The sequence below is a fragment of the Trachymyrmex septentrionalis genome, unplaced genomic scaffold (genome assembly GCF_001594115.1).
Source record: "Trachymyrmex septentrionalis isolate Tsep2-gDNA-1 unplaced genomic scaffold, Tsep1.0 scaffold70, whole genome shotgun sequence".
Classification (NCBI taxonomy): domain Eukaryota; kingdom Metazoa; phylum Arthropoda; class Insecta; order Hymenoptera; family Formicidae; genus Trachymyrmex; species Trachymyrmex septentrionalis.
The window spans coordinates 199,942-216,714 of record NW_017305885.1 but is presented as its reverse complement, the minus strand read 5'-3'; the positions used below and the strand labels follow the sequence as shown (position 1 = coordinate 216,714).

The following is a 16,773-nucleotide window of genomic DNA, read 5'->3' as shown; positions in this document are numbered from 1 at the left end:
ATATATATAAGAATAAGAATTTATATTAATAAAATAAAACGTATAATATATAGGAACAGTCTAATAACACAGTTGTTAACAGCTAATCTACGATTAAAGTCTATAAACTTGTTCTCACCACAGTAAGGCGGTTTAAATAAATCTTAGATAAATTAGGAATTAGTACCTGTAAAAACAAAAAAATATATTTTGAAGTAATACGCGGCAAATGGAAAGGCATTGAATGAATTTTCAATATATAAGAATATAAAAAAATATAAAATATATCTTTTCACTTGATAATAAGAGATATTCAATAATCGCTTCGAAAAATCACTGCAAACTTGAATTCGCATGCAAAAAAATGAATACTTTTTACTTCGGTATAAACACTCATCAATGTAATACGAGATAATAACAATGGTCCAGAGATCAAGGGAACTAATACTACGGTGTAGACCTCTCTTACGATTCTATGATTTTCTCTTTTATGATTTTTCATTTAAGTTAGAGTCCTACGATGGGTTAACATTAATACATTTACTCTTATATTAATTAATCGTAATTACGCTACGTTTTTAATTATATTATAATTTACAGTTTACGCAATGTGTCACATATTAAGTTAAGGGATTCAAGAGGATTCGGCAATTGTAGTACGAGGTTGGTGCAAATTGGCGGTTCTCTCTTGCTTCTCCTTTTCTCTTTCGTTCTTCCAAAGTTCACAACACTCACTGCCGCTTACAAATAATACTGAATCTACTCAAAGTATTTTCAGCCGCACCCAAAGAGAGACTTCCTTTTATGCAGTATCGTTCAGCAACATTCTTTGCTCCTGACAGTATTCGCTTTAACATCGAATTAGCGAGATGTTAATAGCAGCACAGTGCATATATCTATGATTTTTTTCTTGTAAGATTATCGACGAGTTGCAAATTAGCTATAATTAACTCTTAAAGGAATCCTTTTCATTCACAAAAACAATAGAGATTTAGTATACGCTTGAATTTAATAGAATTCTGACTCTTAACAAAAACTTTGTATAAATTTTTAGAAAAATTTTGTTTAGAAATTTTCAAAATTTTTCTACCATACGGAGAATATTTTGCGGTTTCTTCTTTCGTCTCTAAATAACTAATAATCTGAATTTACAAATAAAAGATTCGTTTAAGAGTTAGAGCGACGTCGCATAATCGCAATCGTCACGTAAGTTTCAAGGAATTTTGTCGGCGATCGTGTATAAAACAGTTGGCGAATCGAAAATTTATTTTTGCATATTGCTCGACGACAAACACGCGCTCTCTTTGGGAATCAATAACAGTCTTTTACAAAGGTACGATCTTCTCGTTCCGATGCACCGGGGTGTCGTATACGGGCACACACTTGTAATATTGAGGGGGATACGACGCATACGAGGCTTCCGAGGGTGATAGACGACCGCGGAATCGGCTGCGCACGATGTGGATTATCAGTAGCAGACACAGCAGCGCGAGTACGACGATTAACGTAATCGGAACTGTGCCCCAGCCGCGGCTGGTAATTTGATTAATCATGTCGTTTTCCTTAATCGGCTGAAACAAATGTGATAACGATCATTCTTAGATTACTTTCTTTCAATAGATATTAATGATCCAGTTTTCACGATTCGAGCAAAATTCATGCGTTTCGTAAATATTTCTAATATATAAACATTTCTAATGTATAGAGAAAACAGTTATATTTAATATTAAAAATGTATATAACGATAATATCGTATAGCGTAGTATTAAGTATGGTTAAGGGAATGTAAAACTCACTGTAATCGGACATATGGGGCAACAAGTGCCTGGTTTCGGTGGCAACGGATTAGTGCAGGCCACCGAGCAGATGGTTTCTTTGCAATTAAGTCGTCCACCAGGCTCGCACGTGCATATGTTGCAGCTGTTCGGATGCCAAGTCGATCCCTCCGGATGCGTCTCGTTCAAATGGTCCATGCACGAAGCTCGGCAGCGGCATATCTGCGAGGAGAAATACATCGGTATCGTTTATCGCCGACATACGATATTTCAAAATGTGCAGCCCTTGGTTTTTCTTGTTACTATGGTATTTTAATTTTAATTCACTCCACTTGCGTTGTGTACTCACGGGACAGCCGCGTTTATTCGTCTTGAAACCGAAGCTACACCTCTTCCTGCATCCGAGAAGCGGCGGACAGCTGGATGGCTTGCACTCGCAGAAGGTGCAGTCGTTTTCGTCCATAACAAGCTCACAGTGAAGGTCGCACTTGACCTCAGGACAGATCTTTTTGTCGTTCGCGGTGGTGTCCGGGGTGGTGACATTTGCCGAGGGATAACGCGATGGCGTCTGACAGGCGCACACAGGACAGCCGTCCTCGTCCTTGACGAGATCGCAGTTCAGTCCGCAGTGCGGCAGTTCCGGGCAAACTTTGTAATCTTCCGGTAACACGTCCGGTACAAGGTCGACCTCCTGGAGAAGAGACGAGAGTCGTCAGTTTGCAAGATAGAAGCCGAGACAACATTGCTGGAAAGGAAACCGCCGGAATTCCTCTTATTCGCGAACTTCGTCTTGCGCGATGATGATTCCGAGAAGAAAGCTTCTCCAGCTGCAGGTACGTTTTAGAGATAAGAGAAACTGTGTCTCTACCTTAGCTAGGTCACGACTGAAAATCCGCACGCGGGCGGACGTTGTTGTGGATGGTTGCATTTAGCTAACGTTGATAGGAAACGTTTCGTGGTGAATGAGGAGATACTGTGTGAGAGATTGCATTATCATCGCCAGCCAACCCAGAGCAGTTCTTGTTTCGTATCGTATTCTAGATTGCGTGGTTTTATGTTTGCATTGTAATATCTTGGATATTACATGTCTACACACTATTAGTTCGAAAAGTATTTTCACATTTAGATTTATCAATGAAAAATGTTGATCAAATGTAAAAACGTATAATTATTTTAATAACAACTCTTTATAGCGTTTTGTATTTCTATATATTTCCTACTTTTACGTCTGCGACATTAAATAACATCTAACAGTTAAGACCACACCGTAGTAAAAGTGCGGCGTTTAAAATATTTTCGTTTAAAACGAACGCTTAATAATAAAAGATACTTCAATATTTTAACCGTTTTAATATCTCCAATCCAAACACATAATGTTTTGTTTACCGAAAATGTTTAAAACTAAAACACTTTTAAGCGTTTCAAAACGGAGACAAGAATAAAAAGCATTTTAATCTTTTGAAACTAAATACTTCTTTTATGCGTGCACTTTTAGATCTGTTCACAAAATTATCTATAATTAATCCATATCACTCTTACCAAATCATCGGCGCACTCGCAGATCGGGCAGTTATCCTTATCCGTTCGGAAGCCGTGATAACATTTCATCTTGCAGTCATCCAGGGACATCTTACAAGACTCGTCAGGATCAAAGGTGCTGTTCGTCGGCGGTGGGCAGTGAGGGCAACATTCGCCGGGATCAGGTGGTATCGCGTTCTCGCAGGACTTGCACATGGTCGTTTGGCAGGACGCGATTCCATCTTCGTTGCAGACGCAAGTAATACAGTCGTTCTGTTTCCACTCTTCACCAAGTTTCCTCGAGACGCTTTCGTGAATGCAGTTCTGCGGTTTCTCTTCGGCTTTCGCCCAGGAAATCGGATCTAGAAAGGAAAAAAAAAAAAAAACCAATAAAGCGGAAGTTAGATGAACCAGCACATATTGATGCTTTAAATTATTTTATATATATATCTTATTTTTAACGATTAATCAAAGCACAATAGGAATAGCGGTGAAAAAATTTTCTTCGTGAAACACTAACAAAAATAAAAAATTATTATAATTTATGTGGATTCAAATCTGCTGTATATAGATCGATTAAAGAAGAGCAAGTAGAAGATTCGGAAGATTTCTTATCGCAGTGCCATTAAAGTATCACTTTTAAAAATCGGATAAAAAAATATTTAAGGATACTTTTGATAGGACTCTATTAACTCAGTTCCAACATCATTCCCTCACACTGAGATTTGCGATACGCTAAAAAATATAGGAAATATTTTCTGAAGACAGTTTATAAATAACTCAGCACCGCCGCCGGGAAGTGTCGCCCAAATATGGTAGTTTGCGAACGAGGGAAACTTGAGGGACTGAGTGCCTCGGTATTTCCGGAGTTTACAAAGTCTTGCATAAAATTGTCGCGACGGATTTTTCGACGTGCACCGAGCACATCGTTGACGCGCATCTCGTTCGCTTCTCGCGTAAATCCAATCACGTTTTTAACAAATCCTTCAATCTTGGTGAAGAAATTTCTCTCGAGCCCTACGGAGGAATCGCTGCGTTATTAGCAAGGTAACCGGTTAATTATGCATATAAGATTACGAGCGCGTATAATAGTCGACCGCGCGTTTACCGCGCTTCTCCACGACGATCAAGTCATTATTCGACGGTTTTCCAGCGGTGACAAGCGCTCGTCCGGTAATCGTCAAAGCGCCGGAAATTGCAGAATCTCATAAAGATTTGCAATCTCGCTTAATATTCATAGCGCCCTTAACGCGCGCACAAAGTCGTCTTACGCCTGTCGTCGCCGTTAATAACTCGCGAAAATCTGATTATCTGCAACATTATTTCGTTACACGGACGATCGAGGAGGATCGTATCGCTGCCATGTTAAAGCTTCCCGTCGAGCGTTTCCCGTGTAAAACACCACGATTAAGCTTCCCGATGACTTCGCTATTCACGCGAGCGTCGTATTTCGCTTAGAGCGCTTTAATTTATGCGCGCTCGTCTCCTCACCTCGCCCTCTTTACACAACCGAGTGCCTGTACGTGAAATTTACATGGCCAAGTACCGCTCGAACTGGATAGTAAACCCTTGGGCACTGATCTTTTCTGCATGAGACAATTCTATACGACGGTTTTCAAGTCGCCACGGCGCCGGCACTGATAAGAGATGAACTTGTCGCGTCGAGAATAGCACGTGCATTATAAGTAACCGAGTGCATTGTTCCATCTTGTAAAAAATTCAATTTTCTCGCGACACAACACGACTGTGTAAGTACAAGCTCTGTATATATATTAGGCGTCGATTTTAGCGCGTATTCATTTTCCTGCATTGTGGAAAGAAGCATGTGGGTCAAGCGGTCGACCGTGAACGCGGGTGTATTATGTTCTATCGCCAGCCGCGTCTCATTTATACGGGCGTTCATTCATAACGCCCTCCGAAACTTTAAAGTGGCGCATTTCCATGAAAAATCGGCTCAGTAACGTAAAGAGGCAAAAACAATTTTCGAGAGCCTCCGCTGACGCGGAGTGAGCTCGTAGCTCCCCATTATTTCCTTGTCGCGATATACCTACGGACATACGTTCGCGTTGAAAGGGGAAAAATTTGCACGAATTTTTTCCATCGAATACATCGCTCGCTAGCTGGCTGGCTGGTTGTCGGTGGTCCCCCGCGTAATACATCTCCCGTGTTTCACATATAGCTCACACCGCCGGAAAAAGCTAAATTCCTGAGCTTTTGTAAGAATTATGAAAGAGAGGATGTTCCCTTTATACGCCCGGAAAACATTTTTTTCTTTCTTTTTTTCTTTCTTTTTTTTTTTTTATTCTATTCCATTATTCTGGATGTTTCATTACTCTTTGTAATCCGCAGAGAGATGCGGCGAGAGGACGATATCGGCGGCCAAAATTGAGGGCGATTATAGAAGAGCGCTTTTGTAGAAAATATTAAAGATATAATCTTTCTCAGCAAAAGAGAACGGGAGGATCGAGAAGAGCGTAAAGAAAGATGTGTTAAATGAAGAGTTGTAAGATCTGTACGCTGCGAAACGAACATCCAGCTCAATACCGTAAATCTTTTTACGAAAAATTACACCTGAATTAATATTCCAGGCTGATTGAACGGAAGATAATTATACGGGTAGAAAAATCGTTTCACGACGAATCAATTGCAAGTATCGTTAACAGCTTCGATTAGGGCATTAAATCGGTCGCGAAGTAATTATTTTTGTAATTAACATAATAAAATGTAATTAACATGTATATAACAAACACTTTTGCCGCGAAAATCAGAGTGAGGGAACATCTATCTGTATAATTTAATCCGGTTGTACCGCTATTTACCTCAACACGGTATCAGGGTTTACGTCAATATTTATTATCGCGTGTACTTTTCGACGAAAGCGTATTAATTAAACGAGGCATCAACTATGTACGCGTGACCGATAATGCGGACTATGGGCTAATGAATATTGTTAACAAGGTAGAACGTTGTTTAACTGTCGCGAAGCTGTTTAAACACCGTCCTGTGCAATACAGAACTGAAATGAATTTAGCGTATGATGTATTGTAAAATGGTATTTAATTGCCGAGAATCCGATCGATGGAAAGAGATGCGATATCCGAGACTAATTTAATTGATCCAAATACGTATATATTCATACGTACATTATTTAAATAATAAAAAATTTAAATAAATAATATAATAAATAAATCCATGTATTTCATTTTTTATTTCTTGACGCAATCGAATATTTTAATTATTCCATTCTCGCAAAAGCTGCTTAAAACTCAGCATTTATTGAGTGTGATATATCGGTGGCGCATCGATCAGATCACTTTCAAATGGCAAAGTACATTGAATGTAATAATAATTGAGTGTAATAAATCGATATCATTAAGAGAACCAAGACGGAATAATCTCTTGTCCGCAATAAAAATGTTTCTAGTGTGACGATTTGTAGCTGACCGTACCATGATCTCTCGTGGTGATAATATTATTAAATCTTAAAACAGGCACGGAATACTATTAAATTTTAACACAGAGAGAGAGAGAGAGAGAGAGAGAGAGAGAGAGAGAGAGAGAGAGGGAGGGAGGGAGGGAAGGAGAGAGATTTCACGAGATAAGAATGACTTCATTAAAATTCAACAGGTAGATCGAAAGTTCCGTAGCAAGAACAGTGACAGTGTAACTTTAAACGTCGTAACTTAAAAACCGCCGCTCGCTGAAATATCGCATTTGAGCATTATCTCTGCTTACAATCTGCGCGACTAGCATTTATAATGCCGATCGATTCTAGAATGAATTTCAGAAAATAATACTAGAGTTGATGTTTTTTTAAAAGACTCCTCTTAATTAATCCACAATTTTATAAAAACTACGCAAAATGCTTTATGACTTTTCATGTGTACACGTAGCATTTATAGTTGAAAAGCAGAATTTGTGTCATAGAGTTAAAAGATACACTTTGTGGCCAAAGTTGCTGAAAACTTCTATAAGAACTCCTTGGTGAATTTCAAGCGACGGCGGAAAGAGAAAGAGAGATCTTCTTCGTAGTAATAATCTGCCTTCTCTTCTTGAATTTCATTATTCTCGTCACATATTTAACATGCATACACATTTCATCTTCCTCACCCTTTCCCTCTATCTTTCAGTAATGAAACGTCTCGTATCCACAGGAAATGCGTTGATTACGATCGAGGAAGTACTTCGTGCCGATATCTGAAGTAGTATTGAGGCTACAAGCTCAACAAACGAGCTTGCCTCGTCAGATTGCAATTGAAAGGAGAAAGAGAGAGAGAGAGAGAGAGAGAGGGAGGGGGGGGATGGAGCAGAAGAGAGGGAAGAGAGATGGAAAGAGACCACTAAGAGAGAAAGAGAAAGAGCCAGGAGAGAGGAAAGCAGATTCCTGAGATATCGATCCGATGTCCCTGACAGAAGCCCAGCTTCGATTACGACCTTTCGTAATTACCTGAGGGTCTGCAGTCATGAAGGGGGCAACAGCTACCGGGTGTCTCGGGCTTGGCCGCCCGCACTTCGACCGGCCGTTGACCAGATCGGCACTTAGGTGGCGGACAAGGGACGCACTTGCAGATGCCGTCGTCCGTCAGGACGCTATCCTCAGGACAGAACAACTCGGTCTGACGATGGTGATCTGCAATACCGGTGCGAACCAACACCACAAATTTATGTTACAGACTCGTTAAACAAGAAAGATGATATAATATTCCATTTCTATGCCTATCGCATTAATTATTGTGTCTATGATAATTACATAATGTATATTATTTAGAATTATATATTATAACATATCAATATAAACGATATTTATATTTCTCAACCATCGGTATTTTAAATCGGCATTAAATGAGAAATGTACTTTTTAATCTTACGAGCGATATAACTGAACGTTGTGCTCGAACGATGCGGGCGGGTGAGACTCGATATTTTATACACTTTCGAGATTTTATTTGGCTTCTGTAAATGCAATACGTGTTTGTTTATATAAAGTGCACAGTATTTCATCTTAGCTGTCTACAGTCGACATTATCGTCGACCTGACGTTTTTTCAAATTTAATCAAAGCCCGATTTAATCAAAGAAAAAGCGCGATACATTTACACCACCACCGTCGTATCACTTTCTTGGTTCCGCAACCAACTCGGCAAACATTATTTTCCACCGTGAACACGGCCGCTTTTATGGATTCTATTACCTGAGGGAACGCAGTTGTAGCGCGGACAGCAGTTACCGGGGATGCCGGAAAATGACCCCCTCACCAGCACCGCCTGCTGACCCGGTCGGCACTTGTGGGGTGGACAATCCGCACATTTGCAACCGCCGCCGTTCTCGTTCGGCACGCTGTCCTGCGGGCAGTCGCCGACACCGTTCACGGCTCCTTGAAACAGAAAAATTGTCACTGAGATTAACGTCAGGACCAGAAATTCCCGTGGATGGTCGGCGATATGTCCGACGAAGAACGGCACCCGTTAAAGCGCTCCCCGCCGAAAGATATCTCCGTCCCGAGGTGTGGGACACCTCGGGATTCTTCTCCGAACGCTTGAAATTGCACCAGGCTATTCGGTGTACTTTATTATCAAATGGTACTTTGCACCAATTTGCTGTCGTACAGAGTACCCGAGAATTACGACCATTACTTTCGTATATTCCTCGAACGATTTAGAGAAAAATTTATCTTTCGCAGATATGTCAAGGTACAAATATATACCGTCCGAGTATCAGGCCATAATTCTAAGGCATTCTACATGGAAAGATAATTTTAATTATTATCTCGATTTCTTTTTTCAATTTTATGGCATATAATATATTCATCGAATAAGATAGGGAGTTCCAAGAAAATATGTATATTATTACCAGGAACTTGTTCGCATAGATGATATCTATTCGGTTTTTATATATTCATTATTCAGCTCATTAATTAAGTTTCAAACTAAGCGATAGCGACTCGTTTCTTTTTTCCGTTCGAAATAATATAATGGCGATAGTAATTTCCTGAAAATAAATTTTGCACGCTGCCTTTTCCAGCCTGTCGCGAATAAATCTTTTTAACTCCTTCTCCCATTAATAATCTAACAGCAAACGCTCTGTAATTATGTTGATATATGTGACAGGCAAACGTATGCGCATCCTCGTGAAAAAGATGTCGGTTCTTCTATGTCGACCGCTGCGCACCGTGTCACAAGTTATACGATGTGTGCCACGGTGACATTAATATAAATTCCCAAATGAGTAAGGAAAAGAGATATATCCTTGTCAGAGACACGGCGAGAATCGATTATTTTATTCAGTGGATTATCCCGACCGAAGATAAACACGTATTGTCCCATGTGTTCGCGGAAGTTCCGTCGTGCACGGAGATACGGAAGGAGAAAAATAGCGAGCTTGATGGATGCCAAATCGAAAATCTCGGAGGTATGCGATGCGCTGAGGTATAAAGAGAATGATAAGCGGAATAAGAAGATAGCGCGAATCCATTTTTGCCGGCGCACCGGTAAATTCCATTTCTGACAGTTTTACACGCGGAAGCGAATTATTTTCTAACGATTCTCATTTACAACCGCCGCGTCGCGCCTCTATATTCGTTTCTACACTCGTTATGGGAATAAACATGATATTCTTGTATATCACGGGAATAAACACTCGAGCGAAGTAGAAGTTTCGAAGACATCGTAAAGAGAGACGTTTGAAGTTAGATATTCAGAGACATCGTATTTAATTACGAGATGGCTATACATTCTCGGAACTCTATCACACTACGCAAATGTTCATAACGTGAATCATCGTTGTCTCATACATACTAAATGTGTTTGTTTGCATATAGAGATAATTTCCTGCAGATTACATTCGTATGATCCCAAGTTGATCTTGAAAGTTCAGCGAATTGTGTTGTTAGTGAAATGGTTACAATTGGAATTCTCACATCGTTCATTCATACTGGAAAAAAATTATTAAATCTTAATACATATTTCATTGAATAATTCTAAGGAAACATTTACTTGTAGTAAATAATTTAGTAGTAATTAATTTACTCAATAAAGAAATGATAGTTAAATCAAATTAAGTGTCGTTCTCGCGCCAAATAAATAAATACATGTCTACATTTAGTAAATATTTGTTAAAAATATTCAAACAAATATTTGTTAAAACTATTTTTTCAGTGCATAATTTTTCAAGTGATTGTGTAATTTTATTACGCAGTTTGTCGTCGCGTTATAAAAGAATTTTAAAATTAATCTAAAAATTTTCATATCATACATCACTAAATGTGCAATATAAGAGTTTATTGTTGATTCTATCACAAGACGTCGTAAATGATATTCCGAAAAGAATATTGAAGAACATTGTAAGTATGCGTAACTGCGAGCGACGTCGGAGTCTCTCACACTTACGTGATATCACAACGAAAAACCGCAGATGTGAAAGAAACACGTCGGGGAGAAAAGAAAAAGTTTAAACTTGTCCTTTGTATAAATTCGGAAAAGCAGAGTTCGTACGTGTACAGGGCGAAGACATTTCTTTGCTACAGCTATTGAGGAAAGTGAAATATGTAGATATTCGAAATTTTTATAACCATCTAACGCGTGAAACTGCAAGGAAGAATCTTGCGAGACAAACGCAGATCTTCCATAGAAATCCAAAATTCAGTTACACAAAATATAATTTAAAAAAAACATCTTCGAAAATACGTTTATAGAGAGGAAGACCGGATGAAAAAATAATGGCAATGTAAAGAATGAAAAGGAATTGCTTTCACAATTAAAAGTTTCCCCTCTGAAATTTGAGAAAGCTGATTCTCTCAAAACTTCGTTTGCGTATCTTAATGGACCTTAATCCTACTCATGAAAGTTTTTACTTTTATGTTCGAACGTCTCGCGCTCACTTTTCGGCGATCTAAAATATACATCGCAGAATGTACGAAGATAGTACTTCAGTACTTTCACCTTTTACAAGAGTCGTCGTCATTTCAAGTCGACATTTTTTATTATCGAAGTGGTCCTTGCTAACATTCGTTACACACACATGCCAGAAGTCTTGTCGAAATCGGCGATTGCGATGTTGATCCGTTCGATGAGTCTGCACATCCTCTGGAACGCGCGATCCGCTGTATACTCGGCGAGAGGAGAGATCGATGACTTAACCGCGAGAACGCCGTGTGCATGATGCATTCGTAGTGCATTTCGTGTCACGACGGCCAGTCTGTCGTCCGTTCGTTCTTTGCGTTTCGGCCGCTGACATGACAGAAACGAGAAGATACGATCTTCTCTTTCTCGATGCCGGTTGCACGCAGCCTCTTTGTGTTCGGCTTTCGCAATTTCGCGCCGGAGATTTCGGGGTCGGATAAGTCCCGTCCTCGTTACCGCCGCCGGCGAGAAACGGCGAGGAAGAAACGAATAAAACGCGCCTTTCGGTTTTCGACGGCTTTCGGCTTACGGCGTGACTGAAATATACCGTCGGTCAAAGGTTATGCCACGGTAAGTCGTTTTACCGAAAGGGCCTACGGAGGCCTCTTTCTCTTTCTCTCACAGACCCTCACAGTTCGCGAAAATCTCCGTAATATCCTTTTCGGCAGTCAAAAAACGATGTCCGTTAGATTTTATTGTGTCTATTTCAAGCCACGGTTTAACGCCCTCACCAATTCAGTTGCTTTAAAATCTTTTTGAGAAGAGCGTATTTTAAATTTTATATTTATCTGCTTTTTTCATTCTTTTATATATATTATATTTCGCTATCACATCACGATTGTTTCTGAATTAAAATGAGGTTGAAAGTTAACACAATTATTATAATGGACTTTCATTATCAAGAATTTTTAACATTCATATAAATAAAGTTCATGCATTTGAGCAGCAAAGAACAAATTTTCCCATAAAAGGAAATAACATAAAAGCTTATGATCAAATTTGATTAAAGCTTATAGTGGATTAATTTTATTTTTTCTCTCCTAAATATACTTTATTTGCAATACTGATTATACAACAAGATCTTATAATAAAAAAGATCATATAGCTAATCTATTATTAATTACTTTCAGTAAATATATTATAAGTGACACAAATATTAGTCTAACTTAAATTTCATATTTTTTCATAATTTATCGTGTATAATGTAAGCTACTTGTGTTAATCATAAGAATGGATAATGGATCAAGATATGCGAAAATATCAAGTACAATTAAAAATTTCATAAAGGTTTAATACAAAAAATTGTAGTTTATATTCCTCGATCGAGATCGGCTCATAAACTTCCGGAAAATGTAGACGAATTTCGGATGCCCGTAAAAATGAACTCGTTTTTCAAGAGCAATTCGAAAAGATGAAGTCACGTGATAGGATAAGCGCGTTTTCCTTACATCCCTCCTCATAGTTCCCTTATTTTTTTTAAGGAACCTTGCCCACGGGATCGATCGACTTATCTGTAACCTTCCATACTTTAAGCGCTCGTCCTTAGGCAGATAGTCCGCCTTGGGCACGCATAAATCCCTAAAGATATCAGAGATGGCTAGACTGAGAAGTAACCGGCGAAATTAACTTGAAAGGGTAAAAGATAAGGCGTGGAAGAAAGGATGGGCGAAAATTAGCTTTCGTTACAGAGAGACGGTTTTGGGAAACGAAGCAATATCCACGCGATGGAATCGCGATTCGCGCTGCGATACGATCGATGTGCCAGCTGATTTATTTCAGCGAGATGGTACGATATACCTCGTGAAACGATGGTGGTGAATGAGGAGAGGAAAGTGGGTAATTTCCTGCGAAAAATAACATCGTGCGGTGCCCACGAAATGGGCAGGCGCTAGTATGAGGAGGAAGTCCTGATTGCTGCCCCCCCGTTGCTCCTTCGACAGTGACGAATGACTGACGAAGGTTCGTTTTGTATTAATAATCGCGCGCTCACACTCTGGACACAATCTTCCTCCAGGAAGCATATTCTCAATTGAGTATTACACGTTATCGTTGTGTATTATCGAGCGTGCGCGAAATAAACGAAAGTTCACTTGAAAAGGAAAAGATGAATTATGATAACGAAAATTGCATACTTTCTTTGATCAATATCGTGGCTGTGTCATGTTTTAATGAAAAAAAAAAAAAAAAAAAATTGTACAACGAAGTATTTTATTACTGTCAATTATGTGCACAGTTTGCACAATGAGACAACATAATATTCGATTAGACGTGTATACAAATAAAATTTAGCATAAATTTGATGATGACCAAACCTGAGCGACTGCCACATTTTTATACAATCTACGTTACATTGGTACACGCGCTGTTACGCGAAAAACATGGAAAGAAATAGCATTCGTCGTAGAATAATTACATCGTCGAAAACAATACCAATGGAAAATACAGGGCTCGATTTCATTGGACGGTCTACTATTTGGTCTAAAATCGCGTGACCGGTGTGCAATGGGCGGCTTGCGCCTTGCTTGCGCCAACAATAAGTTCATTTGGTATGCAAGAGTTAGCGGGCTGAGTCCAGGCCAGGAGGAGGCTAATGCAATATCCTCCGTACGAGAGCCTGCTCGCTGTCAGTTCTCTCACGCGTTTTACGTCACGACCGCCTTATCCCGATACGCTTTTCTAGGTTGCTGCATTCGGCAACGTCCGCACGAATGCTCCTTCAACCTTCTTCTTTTCTGCCACGGCGTTGCACCGCCGGTGCAATACTAATCGTCGTACTAATTTGCCGTTTCCACGCCGGGCAATCGCGGCCGTACTTGTTTATTTATTCCATTCAATCGTATTCTCGTTTTTCATTACGCGTCCCGATGTATTTTCTCCTTCGTTATCGCTTCACCCTCGTAATTTATATTTCTGTTATTATTGGAAAAGTTCTCCACCCGGAGCTCGATGAAAATTTATTTCCAGGCTCAACTCTCTCTCTCTCTCTCTCTCTCTCTCCTTTTTCTTTTTCTTTTTCATTTCCGTTTCTTTTTTTCTGTTTTTTTTCTCGTTCTCGCCATCGATTTCATCATTTGGGAAATTTCTGTATCGCAAACCATGCGTCATTGTCGCATTAATCTTAAGACTGATTCGTACCGCGTAATATCAACGACAGCCGTGACACTGTCACAGTACGACATGTGCTCTTATTAAATCGCCGACGTACGTGGTATTGCTTTCAGAGATATCAACACTCAGCGTTAAGAGCGACGTTACAAAGAAACTAGCTAAGCAAAAACTCGGATAGTATCTGTTTAATAATTCATGGTTCACTCCGACCAGAATCGCGGCAAGAATGTATTTTCATATTTTGCGCGACGAGAGAACAGGAGACAACTTGTTGGCAGCAATTGTGATTTTTTTTCTTCTTTTTTTTTGTTTTCGAAACTGATATTGCCAAAGGCTCGGAATAAGTACAAAATAAAAATACATACTCGCGCCTCTTGGTTGCCATCAATGTTACTCGTATTTATCTCGCCAGCTCTTTACATCTTATCCTGACTCTTCTACCTGTCGTGGCCTTTATGCCGAAGCTGACGCAAAACAAATGACGCGAGTCGTACTCGAGAGACAGCAAAGAATTGGCCAAGAGACGAAAAACTGAAGAACGTTTGCACTCGACATCTCGTCTTCGGTCCTCCTCTTTGTCTTTTCGTCGACTTCCCTGCTATTGCTGCTGCTGCTGCTGCTGCTGCTGCTGCTGCTGCTGCTACTACTATTGTTGTTGCTGCTGCTAGCAACGGCCGATGACAACTCCCGCAACAGCCTGCTACAGCTGCAACCAGTTAATCCGTTAACGTTGGACCCGTTCTCTCAGGCTCCGCCACCGAGATGCACACTCGAGTTACTAATTTACGTCCGACGTGACGGCACACCCTTTGCTTTACAGTTTGGTAACCCTAGCACTTCGCCAACGACGTCAAAGTAAACGGCCTCGATGCACGCTGGGTAAACGCCGCGCGCACACATGAGTGCAGTACACGCGATACATACACAAACACATACACACATCCCTCTCTCCTGCAAAAAGATTTTGGACTATCTACTGACAGCCCTAAAATGTGCAAATCGTTCTAAAATTGATCTATCGAGGATTTATATAGTTTGCGTCGCAAATAAATTCTATCATTAAATATAATTAATGCACTAATGTGCGTGCGATGTGTGTGTGTGTGTGTGTGTGTGTGTGTGTAAATTATGAATTATTTAATTTATTTAGTAAAATTGCACAAAATCAAAACGCGCAGTACGACTAATGTTTTGATAAATTTTCGATATATTATCTTTGAAAGAAAATGGTGATTTGAGGTCTCCTAAGTAGTATAGGTAAACGAACTGGAAACTAGGTGATGCGGAGTAGTTACTGCGATCTTGAATAGAGGAATGCGCGCAACCCAAATGTCCAACTATCTTCGAGAATGCTTTGAAGTAGTTATCTCAGATGTCAGGTTATTATTCAAAGGATACTAAGATGTCAGGTTATTATTCAAAGCGATAATCACAAAATTTTCCATTAGTTTATGCCGCGGAATCTGTTGCATAACAAATTACCCACATTTTCAGGGAAAAAATTAATTCCTTACTGATTAACTGCGTTACAATATATCTTCGATAACGATTTATTAGAACTGCATGTAAATATGCGAATTTAATTATTTACATAATGTGAATATAAACGTGAATAAAATTTATATAATGTGAATATATATAGGGTGTCTCACATTTACCGAATTTCTTCCTAAGGATATATTCTTGAGGTAATTTTGAGACGAAAATTCTAATACAAAAATGTCGAGGCTATAACAGTTCTTGAATTATAATTGGTTAAAGATAGTGTGTAATTCGAAAACTATTATATAGTTTTCGATATTTTCATATCAGAATTTTCGTCTTGAAATGTTGTCAAGAATATGTCCTTAAGAGGAAATTCGATAATTGTGAGACACCCTGTATTTAATTATTTATTATCATTTCTTTCATATATACGTAATCCAACTTCACTGATTATTTACAGATTTCAGAGTAGTTTCTATTTTCAAAATATTTTTTTCTTTATATATAAACATGTGCAAAGCATCAGGTTAATGAAACTATTTGTGATTCACGAATAAGCACAGTAAGTACTGCGAACACTTGAGATTATCTTTTTCGTTTCTCAGCCTTGTCCGTTCCTTCGACTGCATTTGACCACCTCTGACATTTGGAAAGTATAAATTCGTTAGCCTACATCATCCACTTTAAATCCCGTTTCTGCTGCAACGGGTTAACTGCACATTGACCTTGCATGCCATGTCTGACGTCAGCCAGTACGATCGTTACCCGATGAAATTATCAATCGATTCAGCTCCCTGAGATAGATCGACCTGGTTTGCAAGCCGACCCGATTATTGTTTTCGGATGGTACACACGACTTCCGCAAGCACGGTGACATGAGATGGGTTTCCTCGTAGTACGCGATATAGAATCAGGCGGTGGCAAAGCAGATTGCGTAGACGTGGATGTTAGTAACAGAGAAGAGATTAACAAACATATATTCGCGCACGCACAAACAACGCAAGAAAACGA

The 16,773-nt window shown here is 39.4% G+C and overlaps 1 protein-coding gene across 1 annotated transcript in view; it reads right to left on the bottom strand.

Annotated features, from left to right (window-relative positions):
- Positions 1-1,091: 1,091 nt before the first annotated feature.
- LOC108753709 (cysteine-rich motor neuron 1 protein-like) overlaps positions 1,092-16,773 on the bottom strand; it is a 167,628-nt gene continuing 151,946 nt past the window's right edge. Inside the window, exons 3-8 of the mRNA XM_018495562.1 lie at positions 8,463-8,645; positions 7,720-7,902; positions 3,294-3,634; positions 2,104-2,445; positions 1,776-1,976; positions 1,092-1,550 (exon numbers count right to left, since the gene is read on the bottom strand). Of these exons, the coding sequence (XP_018351064.1) occupies positions 1,305-1,550; positions 1,776-1,976; positions 2,104-2,445; positions 3,294-3,634; positions 7,720-7,902; positions 8,463-8,645 (1,496 nt within the window). The 3' untranslated portion in view covers positions 1,092-1,304. The remainder of the gene's footprint in view (positions 1,551-1,775; positions 1,977-2,103; positions 2,446-3,293; positions 3,635-7,719; positions 7,903-8,462; positions 8,646-16,773) is intronic.